The 27,773-nt window shown below is 36.4% G+C and overlaps 1 protein-coding gene across 4 annotated transcripts in view; it reads right to left on the bottom strand.

Annotated features, from left to right (window-relative positions):
* Positions 1-27,773, bottom strand: part of LOC120071354 — a 118,739-nt gene that overhangs the window by 3,478 nt on the left and 87,488 nt on the right. For 3 of the 4 annotated variants that reach the window (XM_039023581.1, XM_039023582.1, XM_039023584.1), the window contains 21 exons: positions 23,314-23,594; positions 21,414-22,987; positions 20,142-21,313; positions 19,576-19,704; positions 16,196-16,351; positions 15,006-15,617; positions 14,864-14,935; positions 14,302-14,751; positions 13,644-13,815; positions 12,804-13,563; positions 12,581-12,697; positions 11,657-11,927; positions 4,725-4,838; positions 4,552-4,635; positions 3,996-4,046; positions 2,900-3,061; positions 2,497-2,813; positions 2,078-2,419; positions 1,933-1,996; positions 1,064-1,210; positions 40-144 (listed from right to left, as the gene is read on the bottom strand). In XM_039023581.1, coding sequence (XP_038879509.1) covers positions 40-144; positions 1,064-1,210; positions 1,933-1,996; positions 2,078-2,419; positions 2,497-2,813; positions 2,900-3,061; positions 3,996-4,046; positions 4,552-4,635; positions 4,725-4,838; positions 11,657-11,927; positions 12,581-12,697; positions 12,804-13,563; positions 13,644-13,815; positions 14,302-14,751; positions 14,864-14,935; positions 15,006-15,617; positions 16,196-16,351; positions 19,576-19,704; positions 20,142-21,313; positions 21,414-22,987; positions 23,314-23,594 — 7,152 coding nt within the window. The other variant, XM_039023583.1, reaches the window with a different exon arrangement.

Below are 27,773 nucleotides of genomic sequence, written 5' to 3'. Positions count from 1 at the left end.
GTAGGGGGGATGGGATGAAAGGAAAAAGAAAAAAAGAACCTGCAAAATGCTCTTGGCAGGCACCGACAAGAAATCTCTTATTCCAATCCCCAATCTCCTAGCAAATCCCATGGGATTACCAATGACACCAGCAGAACCAAAAACCTTTCGATCAAGGTAAATCCAGAATTGGTAAAAGAATTAGCAAATCAATTTAGTTTTATTGTGATATTGGAGACAATTATGACTTGTTGAAAATAACCCATCCTAAAAGCCCATTCGAGGAGTTGCATTTGATCTCTTTTGTTCTGTTTCCTTCCTTTTTCGTTGTATTTCCATATTTGTTTATTCTTCTCCCTATAAATCTAGGGTTATAGCAATGCATTGATAGTATGAATGAGAAAGATAGCATTGTAAACCAATATGACTAGATGAAAACCATAATGAAAAACTGTTATATGAGCAATCTAGATCCAGAAGATTGGCATTAGACATAAAATAAAAATGAATTGAAAGATATATCTTGCCAACTAATTATTTCAGAAAGGAGAGAACATGGAGATAAAAGGGAGTTTGAAGGACAGAAGAAAGAACTAAGGAAATAAGTTACATATACACTATTAGCGAGTATATCACAGTATAACATCGTATGCAACCTCCAGGGAAACCCCAGTACTTTCAAAATTTGATCTAGCATTCAATTGGCCCGAATTATCCAGACAACTACTGAAATGACCTTCTTGTACAACTAACTACTAAGCTAATAACGTTGGTTGTAAACATATCAATTAAGTGCAACAATATTATTCCATTCTTATTCTTCTTTTCTTCTATGTATGGAGCTTTTCTCCTATATAAGAAGGCTATGCATTTAACTACTGAATCATTGGAATACAAAGATATTTGTTCCATCTAAATTGAGAAATAAATATTTAATATCTTATAGTCCCCTTGCCTACTGATTTTATGGTTAGTTGGAAATTTTGTTTCTGTATTGCAACCACCAATTCGATCACAGTAGTTATACGACCAGCTTTCTTAGCCTTTCTCACAAAATAGGGATTACAGCTAACAAAAAGCTTACCTTATATATCTCATGAAAAAGTTGCTTCGAGTAATGCCTAATAAGAATCTCTTGAATGGATTCCCAACTGGCCATGTGATGTGCAATACTCAGGCGCTTGAGATGAATCTGAGCTCCTTCAATGTCCCCGAGAGCCAAAAGACCTCTCTGTAATTGGATGTTGATCAAGTGGCAGATTGCAACAACTGGAAGCTAAGCAAAATCTAATCGCTTTTCCATACAGAGTTATGAATGAAGTACAACACATTTATAGTTACAAAACCAAAAAGGGAACAAGAAAAATAGGGCTACAATACAATAAAGCAATGCGCAGACTACTTATCAAGGGAAAAAAAAAGTAAAGAGGGAAGATAAATTCCTTACTTTTATTTCTTGAAGCCAAGCAAGAATTGAATGGAAGAATGAGACTGATGGATATTTGAATTTATACTACTGAGACTCAAATTAGCTCAAGCAAATACGGAGACTGAACTTGCATATATACAGCTTTGGTTTTGTTATCTTTTGGAAGTTATTATTTAACTCATGGCATCAACCTATTGTTCCTTCAAATAATAATTACTAATTTAAGATGGTCAATTTTTGTAACTGTTATAAGTGTTGAGATAATTAGGATTATCATAACCCATCCAACTTAAACTTTTGGGTTGATCGGTAATTTAACATGGTATCATAGAAGGTCATGCGTTCAAACCCCTATCATGTCATTTTCTCTCCAATTAATATTGATTTCAACTTGTTGGATTCTAACCCTAAGTGAGGGGAGTGTTAAAGAGTTGACATAATTAAATTTGCCATGACCCATCAGCTTGAGTGGGTTAATGGGTAATTTAACAGTAACAACATTGAAAGAGAACACAAATACTTACATGCATCAGTAATTCACCAGACGTAAGGATAGGGTTCTTGAGCACCCATGGAATGGTGGAAAAGCTAAGGCCAAGACGAACTTTCGTTAGGATAAATAGCAGAGGAAAGCAAAATAGGAAATAATGTTCCGTATGATGTCTATACCTTACTGTCAACTTAATAGGTGCCAAATCAAACAATTCAACGTAAACTTTCTTTTGCTGTCTTGCTAAGAGATAAACCTGCTGCCAAGGCGCTCCAATAGGAACTACTGAAGGTAATGAAGTGCTGCCTCTATCAAGTCCATCAAGAAAAGAATATTCTGAAAAATGAAGTGGTTTTGTCCTGGGACTGAAGTAGTAATGATATGGATCATTTGCAGGAGGATGCAAGATGGCATCTGAAAATTGAGACACTTCCCCCTTGAAATTTGACGAAACATTTTTGAAAAACTCAAACAAGCTTAACATCACTTGTTGCTCAATCTCAAGTCGAAAATCTGATATTCTGCAAGAATTGAAGAGGAAAGAATCAGTACTGTGCATTTCATACTAGTTAAACACATTAAATTCCAGAATGGAGACCTTAAGCTTATATGTTCAAATGAAACCAGTAAACTATCTGTCTTTTTCCACTTTGATGCATAAAGATAGAATACAGGTTCAAGAGGGCCATCAGCTTGCAGAACGCTTTCACTTCTAGTTACTGCACCAATATCCTTGTTCAAGCTTCCAGTTGTGTTGCTTCTGTATTCTTGATCAAAAGACAAGATAACAGGAAATGGACTATTCCGAAATTGATTATCTATCTGAAGAGAGAGCAGTTTCACAGAGAACTTCTGTTGATCCAAACTTTGCAGCAGATCGATAGTTATGTTTTTTGCACAAGCATATACCATTTCCTATAGAGATAATATGAAGAATTTCAGAGTACTTAAAAGTATGAGAAAACAATTTGAAAGCTAAGTTCGAATACATATATACAAACCTCCGGGCCAGAATTAATTAACGATACACCAATATAAGATATAAAAACTGAAAATTTCTCCTTGTAATCAATTAACTTTTCCTGTTTCTGAACAAGTTTTTTCTTTTCTCCAAAATGAGAGACACTTGGAATATGATAGATTGAATCAACAATGCTCAACACCTGCAACCAAAGTAAGACCACTGAAAAATAGTTCAAGATAAATCATGTGTACTACATAGCTGAGAGTTCTTCTGGCAAGGTCAAAATCACTTTTGCAAGAGCTAAAAAGCAGTTTCCAATCATAAATTCAAGGTAACAAAAAGTACTTTTGCAAATTGTCAAAAGGCTATGATGGCTTCAAAAGTACTATTGAAAAGGTGTAGAACCAAAAATAAAAAATGATACTTTTTAGGGAATAATACCTTTTTGGTCCCTAGGTTTTGGCTCTAGTTTTTATTTGGTCCTTAGGTTTCAAAATGTTACACATTTAGTCCTTAAGTTTTGAGTTTTGTTACAATTTACTTTCTAAGTCTCAAAATATTACAATTTTACCCTTGAAATTTGAATTTTGTTTCAAATTGGTCTATGGATTTCAAGATTTTACATTTTTAACCTCAATTTTTCATTAAATACTAATTTTCAATCATTGACGTCAATTTCTATTAATTAATTAATTAGAAATGAAATTTTAAAAGATAAAAATAATGAAACTTAATTAATTATAATTCTTAACATAAATTAACTCCAAAAGATGGAAAGTGAGTATTTAATAAAAAAGAAAAGAGATTAAAAATATAGACCTCGAGACATAGGAACCAAATTGAAGCAAAATTCAAATGTCAAGGGTAAAATTGTAGCATTTTGAAACCTAGGGACTAAATTAAAACCAAACTAAAAAACTCAAAACTTAAGGACTAAATGTGTAACATTTTGAAACCTAGGAACTAAATAAAAACTAAACCCAAACCTAGGAACTAAATAGAAACTAAACCCAAAACCTAGGTACCAAAAAGATATTTTCCCCTATTTTATAAAGAACTTTTTAATATAGTATTTGAATTAAGTACTTTTGCTAAAAGGACTCTAAAACGCATGAAAGATTATAAGAAGATACCTTTGTTGCTCCTTCAGCATTAACTGATAAATGCAACACCCTCTCATTTTTCTGAGACAAAAGTTAGTGATAAGTTAAAAGCTAGATGATATATTGCAATTGCTAAGGTCAAGTAATAAGTATAACTATGCATAGCTACAATGAACACTGAAATTAATAGTTCATTACCATCGAAGAAGCATGTAATCTCTTAGAAATAAACAAACGCCGAAAAAAAAAAAAAAAAAGAACTCCAATAGTTTGAACTCAGACTATAATGACTCTTCATGATCAATTGATCTTTTACTTGTCTTCCTCAGTGTTAGTTAAACGGATCATAAGAATAAATTGCATCACCACACAATTATTTTTTCAACAATATTTTAACTTCTGATACATATATAACCATTTCCCAATCTATGATAAAAAGGTTTATTAGTCGCAATAGAATTGTGATTTTTATTTTAAATTGATCATATTTCTCCAGCTTATCATTAGTCAATATCTCTTTTACATCCCAGATAACTTTTATTTATATAAGATATAAAATCCAACAACGAAAATCCGAAGAACATACCCCAGTGGTTAATGGCAAGCACACAGGAGCAAAATCCTGTACATCATCAAGAGCATAAGATCCTAGTATGCACTCTCCAGGAACCTAATAGTTTCCAGAAGGAATTTGTTAGCAGGCATAACAATGAAGAAGCATTGATTGTTTAAGTCAAAACATAAACCACAGGTCCACACCTCAATAATCAGACGACGTGGGTAGCAAGGTTCATCCCAAGAATAAGGGCAAGATGTATAAGGGTGAACGATAGTCTCAAAATTTTCACATCTTTGTTGGTAAATTCGTAATCTCTGTCAAAGAAGCAACTAAAACATTAATGAAGTGTTTTTTAAATTATTTATTTTAAAAGCGTAAAACTCTTAGATTTGAGAGAGAATCATAATACTCTATTCCATTCACCAAAGATATGAATATATACAAGTGTATAAGATTGACCAAAGAAGGAAAGCATAGAAAAGGAAATATAACAAGATATCTACAATAATGGAAAACCCTAACAACGGAGCTACAACACTCCCCCTCACGTTGGAGAATATATGTTAATCATACCCAACTTGTTACATAGATAATCTATACGTGTTCCATTCAATGGATTCATGAAGATATCTCCTAATTGTTCTCCAGTCTTCACATATTCTATAGATACCAAACTTTGTTGAATTTTCTCACATACAAAATGGCAAACAACTTCAATATGTTTAGTCCTTTCATGAAATCCTGGATTAGACGCAATATGAAGTGCTACTTGATTATCACACCACAACTTTGTCGGTGTGGTGATTTCAAATCCCAACTCAACAAGAAGTTCATATATCCAAATCAATTCACACACAGATTGTGCCATTGCTCTATATTCTGATTCTGCACTTGAACGTGACACCACATTTTGCTTCTTACTCTTCCAAGAAATCAAATTACCATCGACAAAAACACAATACCCTGAGGTTGATCTTCTGTCTTCTTTAGATCCTGCCCAATCGGCGTCCGAGAAACATTCAATATTAGTATGACCATAATCCTTATATAATAAACCACGCCCAGGAGTAACCTTTAGATAACACAGAATTTGTTCCAATGCAACCCAATGATCAACTGTAGGGCATGACATGTACTGACTCACAATACTCACTGAATAAGCGATGTCGGGTTGAGTCACTTTAAGGTAATTAAGTTTTTCCACTAACCTCTTATATCTTTCAAGATCTTTTAGTAATTCTCCATTTTTTGTGAGCTGTAAGTTGGGCATCACTCAGTACTACATGGCTTAGCCCCATAGTTTCCCTGTTTCAGTCAACAAGTCAAGTACATATTTTCTCTGTGATAATAGTATTCCTTTCTTGCTTCTTATTACCTCAATTCCTAAGAAATATTTCAACATGCCCAAATCTTTTGTATAGAATTGATTATTAAGATAGGTCTTTAAGGACTGAATACCTAAAGCATCATCACTAGTAACCACAATATCTTCAATATGTACGACTAACAAGATGACACCACCCTTAGATCTCTTAAAAAAGACCAAATGGTCTGACATGCTCTTTTGCATTCCAAAACTTTCAATCACCTAAGTAAATTTACCAAACCAAGCCCGTGGATTCTGCTTTAATCCATACAAAGATTTACGAAGGTGACACACCGTTCCATTCTCCCGCTAAGCAACAAACCCTGGTGGTTACTCCATATACACCTCTTTTTGAAGATCACCATGAAGAAATGCATTTTAATATCAAGCTGATGTAAAGACAATGATTGATTGAAACTAATGAAATAAACAACCTCACAGATGCCATTTTTACTATAAGAGAAAAAGTATCAGCATAGTCAACGCCATACGTTTGTGCGTAGCCTTTCGCTACAAGGGGTGCTTTGAACCGAGCAACAGAACCATTAGCATTGGCTTTAACTACAAACACCCATTTGCAACTGATAGCCTTCATTCTTGTAGGGAGAGAAACTAAATCCCAAGTACAATTATCATTTAAGGCAGTCATCTCGTCCACCATTGCGGCACACCAACCAAAATGAGACAAAACTTCATGAACAGTTTTAGGGATGGATATAAACTCTAAGGATGCAATGAATGAACATGTGGAAGACGACAAATGGTTATATGAAACAAAAGAAGAAATAGGATGAGCACACTTATGTTTACCTTTACAAAGAGCAATAGGAAGATCATCACTCGTCTCCGGATCCAATGACGAAGAAGACTCTGGTACAGGACATGGAACTGAAGGAGACGAAGAAGCCTCTGGTATAGAGCATGGAAATGAAGGAGGTTGTCGTCGAGTATAGACCTTAACGATAGGTGGAAGAGTAGAGGTAGCCACAGGTAGAGATGAATCAAGAAGATGATCGAAAGGGGAAACAATTGTGTAGACAAAAAAATCATCCTCCAATTCCTTATGCTCCCCCTGACTCTTATTCGAAGAGAAAGACGACGATGAAAGAAATGAGGAATGTTCAAAAAACGTGACATCAGGAGAGACAAGATATTTACTTAGACTAGGACAGTAACACAAATACCCAAGGAAAATACATTTTAAGGACTTTGGATCTAGCTTGGTATGTTGAGGCCGAACATCCCGAACAAAGCAGGTACAACCAAATATTTTGGGTGGAATGAGAAACAAATGTTGTTCAAGGCATAAAGTACGAAAAGGTATCTCACCCTTAAGAATGGAAGAAGACATGCTATGCAAGTTGTGGAAACAGCATCAGCCCAAAAGGATTTTGGAACATGCATCTGAAACATAGGCATCTAAATAAGACTTGAGTGCATGAGAGAAATATTCCTTAGCATTATCACTCCGTAAGATTTTAAGAGCACCACTAAACTGAGTTCGAATTTCAGCATGGAAGTTACAAAAATGAGAAAGTAAGAACGACTTTTCATGAAATATAACCACGTAACACGAGAATAATCATCGACAAATGTAACAAAATACCTAAACCCTCCTTTGAACTCAATAGGACATGCACCCCAAACATTAGAATGGACTAATTCAAAAGGAGCACTAGCTCGTTTATTGACTCGAGGATACAAACTCAAACGATGAAATTTAGCAAACTGACATGACTCACAATCTAAAGAAGACAAATGTTGAAGCTGTGGACGAAGACTCTTCAACACAGAGATAGATGGATGACCCAAATGACAATGCTCTTCAAAGGGAGACGACATGCTAGAGCATGTGATGGCTATAGGTGTTTGTGGTTCAAATATGTAAAGACCTCCAAATTTACGTCCTTTACCAATAGTCTACTTCGTCGTAAGATCCTGAAATAAGCAATAACCAGGAAAAAAGGAGACCAATAAAGATCACGGGTGAGTTTATTGACCAAAATCAAATTAAACGAGAAATGTGGAAAATTTAAAACTAATGACAAAAAAATTGATTCAGTAAGATAGACGGTTACTGATCCTAAAACAGGTTCCATCAGCTATAGTGACACTAGGTGAAGAGGTAGATATACAAAGGTTAGAGAATAAACTGAGGTTACCTATCATATGGTCTGTAGCGTTAGAATCAATGACCCATTTTGACGTGGAAGAAAGAAGGCATTGAGAGATGTTACCTGTCTCTGTGATGGCGGAGTAGAAGATGATGTCGTTAATGACTCTTGATACTGTTGAAATTTAGCAAACTCCTCTGCAAAAATCGTAATTAACTTGTCAAGATTATCATTCCCCCTGAGTGAGACCATTCCTTTGTCTTAACTCGGGCTGAAAAGGTAGATTAGCCAAAGCACCTACCTTTCTATTTCAAAGGAACTTGATTTCACTCTTTTCGATTTCAAGCTACTTGCGCCTATCTATTGTTTATTGGTTTACCATCTGTAATGCCCCAGGCCCAGGATTCGGAATCCGAATTTGGCCCCTGATGGCCCCGACATTCTCTCGCATCCCCTGTAACCTGGCTACGTCATCCTCACTTGCCTTGAATGCTTTTTAAAAGTGAAAATTATCCCCACAAACTAACACTGGTCCTTTCAGCATGCTTTGTCCTCACTCACATGCATCCTAGGAAATATATCAGGAAGTTACCCAACATAGTATTATTCCAAGCTAAGCACACCTAACTTTAGAGTTCATATGATTGAGCCACCGAAAAGGAAGGTGCACCTTGTTGCTAAAGGTAGTAACTTTCAATTCTTTTAGTCCATCTTATCCATACTTTCATATCCTCAGGATCACTCTCATTCGGATGTGATATTGGTTCGTTCATGTACCCCTCCTGAACTCTGGTCGTTATATGCCCACCAGCTTCCACTTGGTTCGTCCCCGAACCAGCATGTGCAGATGTCACCCTTTGACCCTTATTCATCAATCTTTTGCATTCATGTTTCATATGGCCAGATTTATGACAGTAATAGCAAACAACACCTCCTAATCTTTGGTTATTGGGATGACCTTTGGAGCTATTTGATCCAACCCCTTGTTACCAGTGTTTTCAAAGCGCAAGGCGCACCTCAAGGCGAAAATTCCTTTGACCGCCAAGGCGAGAGGCAACAAAAAGGTGACGCCTAAGTGAAGCGAGGTGTAATGAATAAATAAATAAATAATTAATATATGTAGAAGTAGAACATAAGTTTATATACATATATCAAAGCCTCAAAGATTAATAGTAATAATCTAATCTATAAAAATAAACAAAACTCTAAAAGTGAGAGTTTAAAATATCATCAAATGTCAAACTTTTCAAAATATTTAATATAATAATTTCCAATTTACATAATATTATAAATTAATAAGTAGATAGATTCACTAAAAAAAATAATAAATAGATAGAATATAAAGTAAACTAAACTTTATAAAAATATCAACCCATGATATTTATTATGTATAATATAATATACTTTTATTATTTAAAAACTCACCAAGAACTCATTTAAAATAGAGATTTACCATTATAATAGAAATAGTTTAATAAAAAGCAGTGATCCACCACACCAACAAAAGATATCAAATTTACATTTAAACCATTTAATGATATCTATGATTCAGATTTCTTTTCAAACAAAAGAAAGAAAGAAATCGGTGATTCAAATTCAATAGCTTCAAAAAAATGAAAAAGAAAAAGACAGAAGAGAATCAATAGATAATCGGGAAGTCGAAGAGTCAGACTCGTACAAGAAGAAGTTGGAGAAGAAGAGTCGTTCGTTTGCAGTTGAAGAAGAGTGCTTGTTTGCAAAAGAAGCCAAGGCATCGTATGTTCAAGAAGAAGTTGAAGAAATCGAAGGAGAAGATAATATGAATTCAAGGTTGAAGATGCCGCATTTAATGGCTAATAATATCGAATCAAATATTTTCTAAATGGAAAATATTCATCTGGCCTTTTTCTTCTAGGGATTTGCCCATTGAAATTTTTGGGAATCAAGCGTTTCAAAAAGAAAAAAAAGAAAAAACCGGAGCACTTCCCCGGGCGCACGCCTTCATCAAAAGCGAAGGCACAACGAGGCGCCGTGAGGCGCCACCAAGGCGAGCGCCCATTTGAAGTCGGTCGCCCAGCTACTACAAGAGGTGCAAATGCCTCATCGCATCGCCTCTCGCCTCAGGCGAGTGCTCGGGTGCACCTTCAAAACACTGCTTATTACCTCTATAATCATTTGTGCATCCAATCAAAGCACTACTAGAATTAGATGACATAACTGCTTGTGGCTTCTCTGTACGAAATATTCGAGTATAAACTTCTTCCAACGATGAGATATTTGAGCTTGACAACACTTGATCTTTGGCCATCTCATATTTAGGCGCAAGACCAACTAAAAAAACTCATGATAAACAACTTTTCACGTTGAGCCATTAGAACTTCTGGATTCGTGCTAATTGACATCAAGGTATTGAATTTCGCGCATGTATTTTTGACCTCCATAAAGTAGCTTGTAAGAGATTTTTCTCCTTGATCAGGTTGATATAGAGTCTTACAAACATCAAACACTCTATTAATATTGTCTTCCCCAGAATAAAGAAAATCCAATATTCCAATAGTTCCTTGATTGATTCGTAGTGATTTACTAATTCAACGATTTCATGATCGAAGCATTCTTGAATCGTCCTGTCGCCAATCTTTTTAGTAGCATCAACCGGTGGCTCTCCCGTGATGTGATCATCCATCTCCATGCTTCTAATAAAGTGGCAAACATTTGATCTCCATGAATAGTAATTGGATCCATTCAACTTGTGTTCAATTACTTTTGACACCAGAGGAATCATCTGAGACATGACTACTGGTTTCTTATCAGCCACTACCTAAAAAAAAGAAACACCGGAATTACCTAAAAAAAAAAAAACACCGGACAGAAGAGAAGCAAACCCTAATTTACTGAAGAGATTTTTTTTCCCTTCAATGAACCACAAAACAGTGAGTATATTAGCCCAAATAAACACACCACCAAGGAGAGTCAACAAAATCGAGGAAACCCACAGAAGACGAACCGGAACCGACGACGCACGGGCCTACACACGCCGGTGCGTGAGCCTCACGCATTGGTCAGATGGATGCTGGACTTTGGGATTTTGTAGATTGGCGGCTGGGCTCCTTGATGATTGGGCAGTGTCGAAAAATAGTGAAGAAAAACGATCCTCCCTTTTTCCGGCGACGACAGCGGCGGCGGTGGTGAGCAAAAGTATAAACTCACCCCTCCACAAAACCCTAGATGTAACACAAACAGGTTCTAAATTTTCAAACCCTAAAGTTCACGAAACCTTAATTTTTTTAGAACCCTCTGATACCATGTAAAACTCTTAGGCTTGCGAGAGAATCAGAATACTCTATTCCATTCACCAAAGATATAAATATATACAAGTGTACAAGAGTGACCAAAGAAAGAAAACATAAAAAAGGAAAATATAACGAGATATTTACGATAATCAATTATCTTGCATAACTTAATACATAGCATTGACAATTCAATTATACCATTTGGTATCTTCTCCTTTCCCTTTGGTTTAAACATAGGGCTGGAGATATATCTCAAGCAAGAGAATAAAAAAGACCTTTTTCATATCTGAAATTTCCTAAAACAATATTGGAAATACTAAAATATAACAATTACAACCTAATATCATATTCTTTCCAACTGAATAAGGAACAAGGTCACCTACCTCCTTTGAAAAGTTATCTATTCTGTAAGGTACGTATCCTGTGTCATCATCTGACAGCAGAATCAAATTCGTCCCTAAATTCCCATGACCATTTCCAACAATCTTATTGTCAATTGATACATCAACATTCTGAACTTCAATTCTAAGAACTTTTGAGGCACCAGTGATATAATTACGCATTTTCACTAGAGTATCGCCAAGTTGATCAGGTATGAAGCTGCCAGACCATTGCCACCCAGGTTCGTTATAACGAACAGAAACCAGTAATTCCCTGATCATAAGTTGAAAATCAGGCAACAAAGGAGTGGATACGAGACACAAGCAAGTGTTGTGTTGATAATGAACAGGGAAAACAAACAAACTGGCTATCACAATGAAAGGATATGGGAATATAATAGACAAACCAATCAAATGAATATTGCATTTAAACTATTGGATGAGAGCACACAATAAGCACCATTGCCGGTTGGGAAATGACTAAGTTCTAAAATAACTTAATCAAGAATCAAAAAGGGAAGAAGTGAAGAAATGAGTAAATAGAGACAATAAAGAATATCAATCCAATTTGGTCCAAGTTATCAATTTCATGTTTGGACTTTTATTGAAGCACTTAAAGAATGATTACTGTTGCGACATCAACTTATTTCTATTATGGAAGTACGAAAATATATTTTAATAAGGAAAATTCTTGAATAAAATATATTTAATGTGAACTATTTGTTAACCATTCCTAGTAATCTTAACAACAAAAGAAGACTACTCCAAAAGAAATAAGTATATATCTCAACCATTATCAATATCATTCTATCTTCATCATGCACTCAAAATTTATCTACCATGGATTCTGATTGATATAGACAAAGCAATTCAAGTTGATTCATAACCGTGACAATGGGAATACTACAATCACACAAGCCAGTATACCTAGTTGTATCAGTCCACTGAAGATGGAAATGTTCTCCAACTGCCAAAGGGATAATACAATCAGTTCCCTTCTGTTTATAGCATAAATCCTTGGTACATGCATTACTTATGACATATCTGCAACATTAAGAATATTAGAAGACAAAGTAAAAAATAATAGTAACAAAAAAAAGGAACATGAAACAAATATAATTGTTGGTAGGGTAGAAGCTAACAATATTACCTAGGCTGGAACATGATTATGCTTGTCATCTCAGGAAAAGATCCAGAAATTGTACTAGATGTAACAGAGACCACATTGGCAGCATTTGGTGATGATTGTGGTATAAGAACAGTAGCTGAACCATTTCTGGGAACAAGATAGAATGGGCTTGACCAAGAAACACTTCGAGTATCTTCTATAGCACATTCTGGCAGGGACCTGCTCACCCTAACCATAACTTCTTCTGCAGATGAGGGTTTACAGGGAGAAAACATGTGCGCTCTAACTTTCACTTGGTTAAAATCTAAAGAATTAGGGTCCCTTTCACATGCATAGTCACATGAACTTGAACTTACATTAGAAGTATTTTGAGAGGATTTCAAGTTAAAGTCATTTTTGTTTGACAGGGCATAAAACTTCTGAAGATGATTGCGTGAAACGAAAATTCTCCCATTCAAATTGTCCAAATGTGGATTTGAGTTTTCCAGAGTTGAGACTGGTTTCTTCACTAAAGAATTGTGCCACCTTGGAGATATTGCATGAGAGTCACTGCACCCTGTAATTGAGCGAAGACCATCTCTTTTGCCGGCAGAATGTTCATGTTCAACTATATCATAATATGATGGTACAAAGATGCTCATGCCTTTTTGTTCATATGCTGATTCTGAAATCCAGAGGGGAATGGCAGTACAATTATATAATAGGAAGGGAACAAAGAAATTGAGTTCTCTGCTACCAGAAAATGCATCCACCGATTTATCAAGTGTTATGTGTACTGGACCTATAAGAAGATTAGGGTGGTAATAAATACTTTTGTTGTTATATCAAGAAAAATAATAAATAAAAATAACATCAAGATACCAGGGCTCAAAATTATGGTCTCAGAAAGTGAGAACTTGATTCCATCAAACTTCGCCATTGAGCAAAATGTTTCTGCTCTAGGGAACTTCACATATGAAGGTCTATATCCATGGATTTGGATTTCAAGTTCTAGGTCATGTGAAGGATCAATATGATGGAAGAAAGTTTTGACCTAGAAATAATCAAAGGGGAGTTATCTTCAGCTCAAGTAACAATAATTTCAATAATAATAATAATAAAAAAGGCTTTATATATCAGGTGATACTTAAATCTTTTAGGTGATTCTCAAGTTGGCCTTTAATGTTTTTAAGTTCTCAATTTCACTATCTATGCATTAAACATTCTCAATTAGGACCTTTCTTTAAAAAGATGTTATTGTCATAAAAAGTTGATTTATGATTAAATTATTGGTTTACCAACATATTTGACCATGTCAACCTAAATATAGCTCAACCAGTTAAGGTATCAGAACATGGACTAAAAGGTCAAAAGTTTAAATCTCCGGCACCATGTATGGTTGAACCTAAACATATTTGAGCATGTATATATGTTACTCAGTAAAAAATAAATTGAAAAAAAAAAAAGAATAAAACAATGCAGCCAGCCTTGTAGCTCCACCTTCAAAGATAAGATAAAGTACGGAATATATCTCACAAACCTCTGAAAGAATGGCAGAATGTATCATTCCACCAGTATCTACAATTAGTTTAGTTTCTTCAGGAAGAAAACTCCTCACTGCCAATGGAGTGCTAAGGGTCAAGTGGTGAATACACCGTTCCTGTGATTCAGCTGGACTGTGGATTTTTGGATCAGAGTCAACTGGTGGTTGCATTAAATCATTACCGATCTTCCTGGGCTTCTGATGTGAAGAGAGTATAATATTTCTTGTTGACATGCAACAGCGGAACGGATCACTACTGGGATGAGATGGATATGAAACAAAGGACCTAAATAATCCTACTTTACTCTCCTGTGCAAGAAGGTTTGATAGGTTACAAGTTTCACTCCACAAGTAAGAGTTTCCACTAGGACGCCACCTCACACAACCAGCTTCAGCCAAATGCAGAGGCAGCGGCATTGCTTGACCAGGATTCAATGGATCCAATATCTTCAAAAGCAAATAGAGAGCGGGAGAGAGAGAGGAAAAAACAATTGATCATGAAAATTTTAATTCAAAGAAACTGTAATTAGTTTCTCTAACATATTAAATGAGTCCGTACCTTCGGAGCCACGCCAAAGGGAATGTCAAAGCGGAACTCCAATGGCCTTGATGTTTGATTGGAAAGTATAACCTGAATATGGGAATGTTAAAAGAACGTTCCTCTGGGTCATAGAAGATAACAGAGCTGAATGTCCTCATACCGTGGAGTACAGTTGAATAAGCTTTCCATAGCGCTGAACAGAAACATCAAAAACAACTGGAACTATGAAGCCTCCGCTCATATGTTTTCTATACTTTTCCACGTTATCAGCATCTTTTGACATGTTATCAGACATATTCAGTTCCTCATTTGATGCCTTGGAAAAGTCAACCTCAAAGTATGTCTGCCCAACAAGATCCATGGAAATTGGAATGGATGGTACAGATGTGCCATCAAGTTGGATGGAAATAAAATGATGACCCACTCCATATCTGTGCTGCTCATCTAGCTTTTCCAATGAATGAAAGGATCTGTGACGAAAGAATTGTTTTTCAGCAGATTCACTAATATAAATTGGAATAGAACAGCCTGGTTGCGCATATCTTCTTTCTTTGAACTCTGGGATGTCAAACTCAACAGAATCAAAGGGTCCTTCATAAACATGAAATTCAAGAGGCAAGGAAGTTAAATTCTGCAGTACATAGGGAGCATGTTTTCCCGCAACGATATTTTCAGCATGGGGAGAGTTCAGCGATAATTGGCTTCGAGGAGTACCATCTTTTCCAATCAGATCCCAAGCATCCTTGATCATGTCTATTGTTCTAGAAAGACACTACAAAAGCCAAAATAAATTAAAAAAAACACTTATTCATCCAATGTTAGGGGTGACAAAATAAAATCACAACAAAATCTAACTATTATTAAAGAAAATATTCAAATCTCAACGGTAAAGATGCACAAGATAAACAAATCTACTTGGAGGAGAGTATTCTGAATTATCTGAGGGAAGGCAGATTTATTTCCATGATTACTGAACATGAAATCTTGCATTAACATATTTGATTAATTTCCTTGTATTCCGTTTCCATCCAGTGCATACTTATTTTCCTGTAAATTGTTGTGCTAGCTAGAACTTATTTTTCTTACGTTTTTAAGGTTGGATTCTTCATGCAACTCAACAAAAAAGTAGTACAAAGGTTTCCCCTAACTTGACTTTTGTTCTGAGACAGTGAACAAAAAGAATATTACAGTTACTTCGTTTAAAGATTGAAATGTTTCAATATTATTTAAAATGTCGAGAGGACGGGGCCAATGCATTACTTTTCCAGGTAGGGCTTGGAATACCTGGATCAATCGATAAAATAGACAACCATTTAAGAAAAGTCATGGCGTATAGGTATGAAACTTTACCTCAGTAAGGGATTCGGTGAGGTTTAAATTAAGCTGTGAGGAAGACACAAGATGGACATCAGTCAAAACAGAACTGTTCAACAGAGAACTACTCTCTTGTTTCCGAGTCACATTTATTGTAAAGTTCCAAGGCTCCACAAAAGGCTCCCAAAAAACCTTCAATCACAATATGAAAGTAATGAAACAGTTAAAATTAATCATATTCAAGTACTCTTGAGTGTACATCTATGAATCATACACCAATATGCTAAAAGTATGATATATTTATATATATGGTGTATTGAGAAGCATTTGTAAGCAAGTTAGAATAAGAGTTCAGTTGAAAAATAGTTAGTTACACGTTAGTTAGTTGTTATTCAGCATATGTGTAAGCATTTTCTCTATAAATAAAACACCTCTCTCATTTGAGGGGAAATTGATATTGATTCAAAATTAGAGTTTTGGTTTACACCAAAATGGTATCAGAGCACTCCAACAACTTGGGCTGATGGCGGGAAGAAGGGCTGCTCACCCGAGAGGAGACAACCTGTGGCAAGATCAAGAGGTGGAAGAAACCCCCACCCTCCAAGAACTACAACACGACGCTTGCTGTCCGTTGAGAACTTTTTGGAGGAAATGCATGGAATGGTGACTAGCATTCAAGAAAGTATGGAAACCCTAACTCGTAGGGTTGAGAGGTTGGCAGCAGCACCTCAAAATCGGGAGAACGCTCAACCATTCGTGCAAGGAATGGGGAAAAAGAGGTAAGTATGGTGCTGGACAGACAAGGAATTTCTAATTCCAGCAAGAAATTCATCAAGAAAGAGCTCCAAGATTGCATAGGCAGCTCCAAGAAGATCCAGAAGACGTTTGAATAGGCAAGAATGGCAGCACGAATTCCAATATTGGGATTCTTCGAGTGAGTATGATCAAGAAGAAGAGTTATATGCTCCAAGGAGGCAACGAAAAGAGAGGTATGGAGATAGAGGTGACTCATATGATTACAAAATGAAGATTGACTTGCTGACATTCAATGGGAAGCGTGACATTGATACATTCCTCAATTGGATCAAGAACACCGAGAATTTTGTCGATTATATGAATACGTCGGATCACAAAAAGGTACATTTGGCAGCCTTCAAGTTGAAAGGGGGAGCTTCCACTTGGTGGGATCAATTGGAGATCAATCGACAATGGCAAGGCAAGAGGTCAATTCGAACATGGGAAAAAATGAAGCGGTTGATGAAACAGAGGTTCCTTCCTCCCAATTATGAGCAGACATTTGGCAGCCTTCAAGTTGAAAGGGGGAGCTTCCACTTGGTGGGATCAATTGGAGATCAATCGACAATGGCAAGGCAAGAGGCCAATTCGAACGTGGAAAAAAATGAAGCGATTGATGAAACAGAGGTTCCTTCCTCCCAATTATGAGCAGACCTTTTACAATCAATACCAAAACTGTAAACAAGGACCTCGACAAGTGGCAGAATTGTGAAAGAATTCCATCGATTGGTAGCAAGAACAACATCTAATTACAAGATTCATTGGCGGCTTATGAGTGGACATCAAAGAGAAGGTAAAATAACAACACTTCCATTTTTTGAATGATGTAATTTGTTTTGCTGAAACAATAGATGAGTTGAATGATTTACGCTCCAAGAAAACTTCAAGAAAAGCTCCTTGGGATGCTTCTGTAAGTAGACAGAACAAACAGTACCTTGGACTATCTTACTCCACCAATTTCATCCAAGGAAAAGGATAAAGAAAAGCAAGAAGAGGTTGGTGAGAAAGAAACAGAGGTTGTTCACAAGCAGAAAGTTCAAAATCCTTATAACTGGCTTACATTAGGAAAATGTTTGAGGTGTGGCCAAGTGGGGCACTTGTCTAATGAGTGTCCCCAACAAAAAACAGCAGCGTATGTGGATGAAGAGGATCTGTTGGCTGGATGCAATGAAGATAATAAGGAAGAAGCCAATTATATTGACACGGGTGAAGGTGATAGGGTGTTTTGTGTCCTCCAAACAGTGTCGATTGCTCCCAAAAGAGATTTTAATTCTCAAATACATTTCAAAATATTTGTTAAAGAGAGAGAGACTGATACACTGGGTCATGTAGTTGTTGAAAAGACAAAAACTACAAAAAAAACAGTGAAGACATTCAGCACCATAATGACTTGATTCCGGGTGCTACAATCCCCATCTTCCTCACTATAGGATGAGTTTTAAGGAGTATGAGATCCTCCACCAACATATTGAAGAATTATTGAAAAGGGGGTACATTCAACCAAGCCTTAGGACACGTGCGGTGCCAACTCTACTTACCCTTAAAAAAGATAGTAGTTGGAGGATGTACGTTGATAGTAGAACTATCAACTAGATTACAGTGATGTATAGCTTCCCAATCCGTAGAATAGGTGATTTACTTCATCAACTTGGAGGAACCTTGATTTTTTCAAAAGAGGACTTGAAGAGTGAATACCACTAGATTCGAATGAGGTGAAGGAATGAGTGGAAGACTACATTTAAGCCCTACTTCTCATTCACAGACCGATGGCCAAACCAAGTTACCGCATTGAGTCACCTTATGATCTACATATTAATCCAATATCTAGTGTTGCCAATCTCAAACCTTATTTTTTCCCCAATGACTACCATTTGGCATCCTAATTGTCATCCTCGGGGTCGAGTTTGATTTTAGGGGGGTGGAATATGGTGTATTGAGAAGCAATTGTAAGCAAGTTAGAATAAGAGTTAGTTTAAAAATATATGTATACGTTGATTTGTGATCAACTTGCGTGAGGCATGCTTGCAAGAGTAGTTGGCATGAATACTTGTTTTCCTTAAGTAGAATGTAAATGATTTTCTTATGTTAAATCACCACTACATCCCTAAGCTTAGGCTGATGAGTTATGGTAAATTTAATTATATCAATATTTTAACACTCTCCCTAACTTGTGAACTTAAACATTTGTTGGTCCAACAAGCGGCAACCAATCTTAATTGGGGTTGGTTTTGCGCACAGCAAAACCGACTTGTCGGTGGTGATAGTGTGCACATTAAGCTATTCTTAGGCCTTAATTATTGTTAGTTTTGCAATAATCATTCATTTTGTGTTCTTGTGCTCGATGCTTTAGTCTTCTAGCAAAAGATTAAATGATTACAATGTTAATGATAATTCTCCCACAGGAGTCGAAGGTTGCGTGCACGGCTGAATGCAGACCAGTGATACCCCCAAGACACTATAGGAGTTTGAAAACAACTTCTTCTTTGATATCAAGTTAAAACACCACTAAACCCAAAAGCTTAAGCTGATGAGTTAAAATAAATTTAATTATATCAATATTTTAACACCATATCATGTTCCCAGGTTTTTAAACTTGTACACATGCTTAAACAATTAGATACCTTTTGGATGTTATTGTAATTCATGCTCAATTCACCAGTGATGAAGTCTTCCATGGTGTCTCTGGTCATGCTAGCACGCAATAGAATGTTTCTCATAAGAATTTCCAGCAGCGGTCTGCAACAACTCCACTGCATGATAAGAATAAAACTATGATCTTTAAAAGGAGAGGAAAAAGTAGAACTCAGGATGCAAACCATCCAAGAAAAATTTGGGAAAAAAGGTGAAAAACAATGGACTCTGCCAGATACAACACGAGAATCACATCCATCGAACAAACGTTAGGACCCATATATACACTCAAGCCGTTTTTTTTCCTCATTAACCAATAACATTCCTCAAATATTAAACAGTTACTGTATTAGAAGTCCAGAAAACAGCGAAGTACTAATGAAAGATCTGCATAATTCCACACAGACAACACATAAATGTTAAAACAAAACAAGGAAAACATCACAACAGCATAGTTTTTCAAAGTCAAAAGATAAATACCATAATTGACAAAGAAATCTGCAGTAGTTTTCCATATAAACCAAAGTGAAGTACTTTTAAGTAAGCAGGAACATACCCGTCCATCACTCAGTAGAAATGAAACTTTCTTCAGTTGGACTTCAAACTCAATAGGACAAGTTGTAGACGATGAATTTGCCTCACAGATATCAAACTCAATATGCTTCCAGAAATAGAATACGTGATAAGAAAACCAAATATTGAAACATTCACACTTAATATTCAGTCGGATTAAAGCAAACTTCAATTGATTGCCGCTTACATCAACCTCCAAATTGACTCCAAAAATCTCAAAAAGAGGACAAGATTGAACACCCTTTTCCTCACACTTAGATAACATGCCGCACACTTTTTCCATGCCAGACCTTAATGATGCGTGCTTACTGTTAATAAGTACCTCAGTTCCTTTACTGTGAAAGGAAACCATAATGAATCTGCAGTACTTTCCTTCCACAGCATCTGAAGAAAAATTCTGATGCGCCTTCTCATCAACTTCAGCTCTATGAACTTCACCAGAGGATTCCGTAACATAAACAGGAAAGTGAAACGTAATTACCATGTCCTTCACTCTAACAATAAATAGAGTATCATCATCCTCTGTATTCTCTGATGCTGATTCAATTGACATAGATGAAGAACACACACTATTTGGAAAAGTGATTGATGAACCTCCTAATGCAGTGTTATTCAGGAATTGAGTTATTTTTCCAACATAAGAATTCAATATATCAACAATCTCTATCCATTCTGAAAAATATAACCAAACATCGATAGTAGGAAGGAAAACACAAAGTTCAACTGGACCTTGACTTGACCTTGAAAGGGAGATGTCAGGTACAGGTGACAACTGCTCCGAGCTGGATTTAGCCATGACAACAGATTTGGGCACCGAGTATAACACCATCAAAGAGAAACAAAAGTTCATCCCTTCGACAATACCATTTCTCAATGTTCCAGAGCATGTAAATTGCAATTCAACTCTGTAATTAAGTTCCAATAATTCATTTCTCTGCCGTTTCAATTTCAAGAAAAGAGAATCAATGCAAAATTCAAATTCAGTGAGTGTTGTGTTTGACTCGGGTAAAAAAACTGAAGTGCCCTCTTTCAGACACCTTGTTAACTGAAAAAACTGTAGAACATCAGACTTGAAACATCTAGATTGGTCTTCAACAGAAGCAAATTGGTTTATGTTCTCCAGTAGTGCCATAAATCCACCAAGTGCATGATTATCTATTGAAAGAATAAAACAAATTTTATTGACTACTATGAACACAAGTACAACTACCGAAAAATGGAATAACAAAAAGATAGCTAGAAATATCAAACGTACCATCAACAATTACTTCACAATTTCTTATCCTCGTCATTATACATGTTGGTTGCAAGCTTTCGTTGATAAATTTACTTTCACAAGGTATTCTGACCCAGATCTCTGCGTTTAGCAGTTCAACTAAACTAACCTTTTGACACTCGGTACTTTGAAAGAACGACAAGGAGCTATTTCTATCCTTGTCCTTGAAAAGCAGCAACGAGAGAAATAATTCTCGTCCAAAAAGATTTATACAGTGATTTGTCTTAGCAAGCTTGTAAACTGGAATAGAACATTCAGGAGGAACGCCCTTCAATGCATCATCTAAACTGCCTCCAAAGAATGTAAAATACAACTCTTTCATTTCAAAACTAAGAAACTGAATCTCATAGTTTTCAACAGGCATAATCAAAGCTGAATCCAAAATTTCAAATTTATAAATAATGGAAGTTTCTTCTTCTAAACCAGCATGCTCATTTCTCCCAGTGAAGCAGTGCTCATTTGACTGCAAACTCCAATCAGGCAATGTAAAATAACCAATCATCATGGCTAAAAATTCTGGTGGTAAGAAACAACAAACATGTTGGATGCCAACACTGATTTCAATTTTGGCACTCAAAGATGAGATTTTTTCTTGTCTAACACGGAAATTTAAAATAGGAGACAAATATGGAAATGAAGGGCCCCATACTAATTCAAGATAATTTTTTGTCCATGAGGATGTGACAGTCAATCCCTCTACTGAGCATAATACGTCAAAATAGTCTTCACAAATAAATAAGGAAGATTTACAAGTTGGAAGCATGAGAGATCCAACAATGCAAGAAGAATCATGGAAATGGACTTTGATTCCACGTAAAACCAAATAAATATCATGGAGACTAGGGTGGCAGGAACTCTCCGAGGTATCAGATGTATCCAAACCAGGTTTAGGTTTTGATGGCTGGGTGTGGAATATAGTAGGTCCCGTCTCCAGATCAAACTCTGGAACTTTGATTTTTCTATCCCTTATTTTGTAACGTTTTCTCCACTCAGAACTTGGGTTAACATGAGAACTCTCAGGACTACCAAGAACGCCAGAATGCTGTAATGTAATGAAAGGAAAGCAATCTAATGGAATGCTGTCATGTCCAATTGAATCAATTTCCATAAAGTTTGAGAAACCAAATCTTTGATATGGTGACAAAGGCATGGGTTTTACATCTTCATCATTCATCTCAGGTTCTTTAGAGTTTTCACAGCTAAAAGTTGCATTACAAGCAGATAGTCTCTCAAAAAATCCAATGAGCAATCCATATACATATGGGTAGCAGTGGATTTCGGCATCATTCAAATATATGGCAATTCTGGCTGTGTCATTTCTGCCAGAGCTAAAATGTAAGGTGCAACATTTTCCAGCATTAACAATCATACCATTCAACACATCTTTCTTGTTATGTCGACTATCAGTGCCATGCAGATGAGAGGATGTATCATGAGATTTATTGCCACAAGAATACAAAACTTGCCCATCTCCATCACCACTCATGGCATGAGTTGCAATATTCAATGCCTTCACGCAGATCCATAGCTCCTCCAAGATTAAAATATCATACCTGCAATACAATACCATTGACATTTATAGAACAATTTGATATATTTCAAATGGTTGTAAGAAGAATGTGGAGAAAAAACAAGAAAAAGGAAAAAGTTGAGAATCCTTTGTTCCACTTATAATTTTTCCAAGCTGGGAGGAACATCTTGCCCAGTTTGGTGAGGAAAGGAGGAGTGAACGGGTATATTTTTTAAAGTAAAAGTACTTAAACTTGAGTTAGAATTTGAGGTCATTTTGACAAATAGTAAGGAAACATTAGCAACAGAAAGACTAGTGTGGGGGCTTAAGAAAAGAAGACGCACACATTTTGATAAATAGTAAGTATACCATATCTCTATATCCTCTAGGTTAAGCATGATGACAGACGCATTTTGATGATGATTCTCTAGATCAATTTCAAATCTAACAGAATGGAGAATTGCAGCCAAGGAGAAACCAACAAAATGATTGTCATGTCCATTCAAAATCGTGTTATGTGGTCCACCATCTTCGGATTCTTCAAGGCCAGTATTTGCTATTAGATTATGCAAATACACAGCAAGCTCCAAAGCTGCACCATATATTGATGGAGAGAAATGTACATGAAGTGGTGATATTTGGAAAAGAACCTGAAAAAAAATGCAGGACAATGGATGGAGAAGGTTTCAGTATGGCAAGATGATCCATGGGCTAAGATGTATATCCCAAATATAAAACAAAATTATGATAAAATAAAATTAAAAAATTAGAACTGAGACGTTTACAATGTGTTAGAAAAGATACTGGCGAACATGGAAATTAAACTTAACCACTAATTTCTGAGATCAATGTTATTAAACTCACATCCAATCCATTATATTTACCCATGGGTTCCAAATTCTAATGAAATCAACTTGCAACAGAATCTTGACTATCTGAACTTCAAATGGTCATGAATTAAAATTTAAATGCGTCTCTCTTCAAAGTTGAAATGCATAAAATATCAATGTTTTAGGTTTTGATTTCTATTGATCTCGATCAAGTTTTCATTGAATTCCAATGTTCATACAAAGTCTTTTTTTAGTTGGTTCTTTGATGCACACAAATGTGAGAATTTTATTCAATTTGACAAAAGATGTTCAAAGTAGCCACCATTTTTATAGGTACGAGCCGTATGGCAAGGCTGAAAATACACCCCAACTAAAGCATTTAACACATGGGAATTAGGCCTAAAAGACTAAAATTACAAGAAAGATGTGGTTGATCGCATATTAACAAAGAAGACTATTGAATACGTCCAAAGGATCTCAACTAATTTCGTAGGACAACTACCTAACTCTACAATATTAAGTTGTCAAGAAAATGTTAGGCCCCGAATTACTCGAACATATAAGTGGAGAGGTAAAAAGGGCAATCAGAAGACAAAATAGTTAGTGGGACGTGGAGCGCACGTATTGAGGTCAGAAAATTCGTAATTTGAAGGGGGGATGGCATCACTAACTTTTTGGCTAAGTTTTGGGTAATTTCCTCTCGAGGAGGAGAACCAACTCGCTCCCCAGAAAGTTCCGATCAGCTTGTCCCTTTTTATTTCCTTTGTTCTCTTGTTCTTTTCATCATCTATATGCAAGACAAAAGGTAATACAAAAGGTACGCCCCCACCCAAGTTTCAATTTCCCGCCGAATGCAGAGGAGCCTTCCATCTTTCTGTGCATTAATACTTCAGCCTCCAAAGTCATCATTGAGGAAGACAATTGCATGAAGAAGTCTTATTTTGTTTGTCCGGAAAGGAATATTGTCCAGCCAAATAGACGTGCGTCCTTAGACATTCCACTGGAAGGATCTCAACGGTTTGATAGCACTTCAAAGGTTGGAGCATCGTTCGGTTCAAGCAGTCCAGCACTAGCCAACTTTTTGAATTCTAGTGGCATTTCGTATTCTATGGAAGAGGATAAAAATCAATGCCAATAGTATATCTTTCTTGACCATCCTTTTTCTCCTAAGGCCAAAGATTGTGTTCTAGTCTTAGATACACCCGCTCAACTCCACTTTTCCCTAAAAAAATTCTCAAGATTGTTGAAGCCTTATCCTAAGCACTTTTCTAGGATAAAGAAATCTATTTTCATATCTAGAGTGTTGGCTACCAACCCAGACTTTTTGGAAGAATGTTGCACCCGAGCTTTGGTCCCAGCTCTCTCCATTAGGTCAGATCGTCTATCCTCCCCTACTCAACAATTCAAATATTTAGTCTTCCAAATTCACAACGATAAGACCAAATTTTTTAGAGGCACTCGACGAATCTCCCTTGTTTGTTAGAAGAAGAAGACTTATGATTCAGATAATAACCCAATTGTGAGTGCCAATAGTGAAGAGTTAGAAAGATATGGTGAAGAAGATAATCAAGAATTTTCGGAGCAAGTTGACAACTTTGGGGAGGAGCTTATTTCTGTGTTTCAAATTGAAGGGCAACAATTAGAAGAGGGTTGGAACTCTAGCCTTAAGCCACTGCCTCAATCGGACATTCCTGGTCATTTAAAGTCCATAATTGCAGATTGTGGACTTGTTATGGGGTAATCCGACCCCTCTCAATTAGTCTGGTTGTGAAGTTTGCCAGTCTACAGCATGAAATTTGTTCCTTGGTTCACAGAGAGTCTAAGTGTTACACTTAAGTGTGTTTTGGAGATCAAATGAATTAGGGTGGGAGACCGTTGAATCATATGGCAATTAGTTTGGCGATGGATCCAAGTTCTTTCGATTGAAGGTGGTGGGGTTTTTTTACAGCTTCAGACGGCCTTGCTTTGATTTCAGTCTTGTGGATTTGGTCTATGTTTTATTTTGATTTGTTTTTCAGACTTGAGAAAGTTGAATCAGGCTTCCTCTCCCATGGAGATTACCCTACTAGTTGTCCTCATCAAAGTGTTGATTTGTTCTGTTAGTTTTGAGTTGGTGGTTTCTGGGGCTTGGTGTAAAATGTCAATTTATTCCGATTTGGGTCATATTTGTTTGTCTTTGTTTGTATTTGTTTTTTCAGTCTTGTCCAGTTTGGGTATTTTGGTTGTCTTAGTTTTAAGTTGATTTTTCCTTTTACGTCTCATTGTAATCTTGAGCATTAGTCTCTTTTTATTAAATCAATGGAAAGTGATATTTTCTTTTCAAAAAAAAAAAACAACATTTATTCCACAACTCCGTCATTGGAGGTCATTCCAGTTTCTTACGCACATACAAGCGGATGACAGGAGAGTTATTTTGGTCGAGTATGAAAAATGATGTGGAGAACTATGTGGCTAAGTGTCTAATCTGTCAAAGAAATAATGTTGAGGTTATGTCACCTGCAAGTTTGCTTCAGCCGCTATTGATTCCTCCTCAAGTATGGGAGGATGTAGCCATGGATTTCATTGAGAGGCTACCAAAGTCTCGAGGAAAAGATGGTATTATGGTGGTTGTGGATAGACTTGGAATATATGGCCATTTCATTCCAATTAGCCATCCATTCTCTGCAAAAGATATACCTACAGTGTTTATTCAGGAAGTCGTTCGACTATACAAGTATCCAAGATCCATTGTGTTTGATCATGACAAGGTTTTCTTGAGTCATTTTTTGAAAGAAATGTTTCAAATTCAAGACACTCAGTTCCATCGCAATACAACTTTTCATCCTCAGTCCAATGGGTAGTCTGAGATCATAAACAAGTGCCTTGAATCATAACTTCGACGCTTCTGTAGTGTGCCCAAGCAATGGGTTGCATGGACTCCTTGGGCCGAATACTGGTACAATACCATATACCATGTGTCCACCCATACTACACCCTTCAATATTGTGTGGTCGAGAACCTCCACAAGTGATAGATTATGGATACCGTACTACGACCAATGGCACACTAGAAGCTCAATTAGTTAAACGTGATCGAACCCTTGTCACTCTAAAACATCATCTGAGCATAGCTCAGGAGAGAGCAAAGAAGTTTGCGGATAAGAAGCAACATGAGGTGGAATATGCGGTAGAAGACCTAGTGTACTTGAGAATGCATCCTAGTAGGCAAGTGATGTAAGGGCTTTTTTGGGTAGTTTACCGATTGTATAGGCTGCTTGTATTCTTTATTTCTATATTGATATTTTACTGTTTTCAATTTACTAAGTTTGTTACAGTTTTGGTTAAGTTTTGTTGTAGTTTAAACATGACCAAACCCTTCCTCTGTGAGTCTATTTAAAGAGATTAGGTTAGTTATAGCTTAGGCGTGACCAAGCCCTTCCTCTTTAAGTCTATTTAAAGAGGGTTGATTGTCATTTGAATCACATAGTAAAATTCCTAAGTTTTCTAAAAGTTCTCCAAGAATTGGTCTTCACCAGCAAAGAACATTGGCCAAGAAACGACGTGAAAAATTGGCTCCAAATTTTTTCAATCCTTATGAAATTGTGGAAAAAAATCGGGGATATGGCTTATAGACTTCAACATCGTCCATCCATTGCCATCCATGACGTGTTTTATGTGTCCCAACTTAAAAAACGTGTGGGATCAACTGTGACAGTCCAAAACCATCCTCCTCAGTTGACTGATAGTTATGAATGGGTCATGGAACTAGAGGGAGTGTTGGATATGCGCTGGAACTCAACCACAGGGCAAGAGGAATGATTAATCAAGTGGAAGGGCAATGTCAAAAGTGAGGCTACATGGGAATGAGCTACAATGATGAGGCAGCATTATCCAAATCTGCACCTGGTGGAAAAGGTGCTGGAGACCTCCTGTGGTATTGTTAAACCCCAAATTACTCGAACATATAAGCAGAGGGCAAAAGGGGCAATCAGAAGACAAAGTAATCAGTGGGACGTGGAGC

The sequence above is a fragment of the Benincasa hispida genome, chromosome 2 (assembly GCF_009727055.1).
Source record: "Benincasa hispida cultivar B227 chromosome 2, ASM972705v1, whole genome shotgun sequence".
Lineage (NCBI taxonomy): Eukaryota > Viridiplantae > Streptophyta > Magnoliopsida > Cucurbitales > Cucurbitaceae > Benincasa > Benincasa hispida.
The sequence above is the reverse complement of the archived record's forward strand: the minus strand, read 5'-3'. Positions and strand labels throughout refer to the sequence as shown.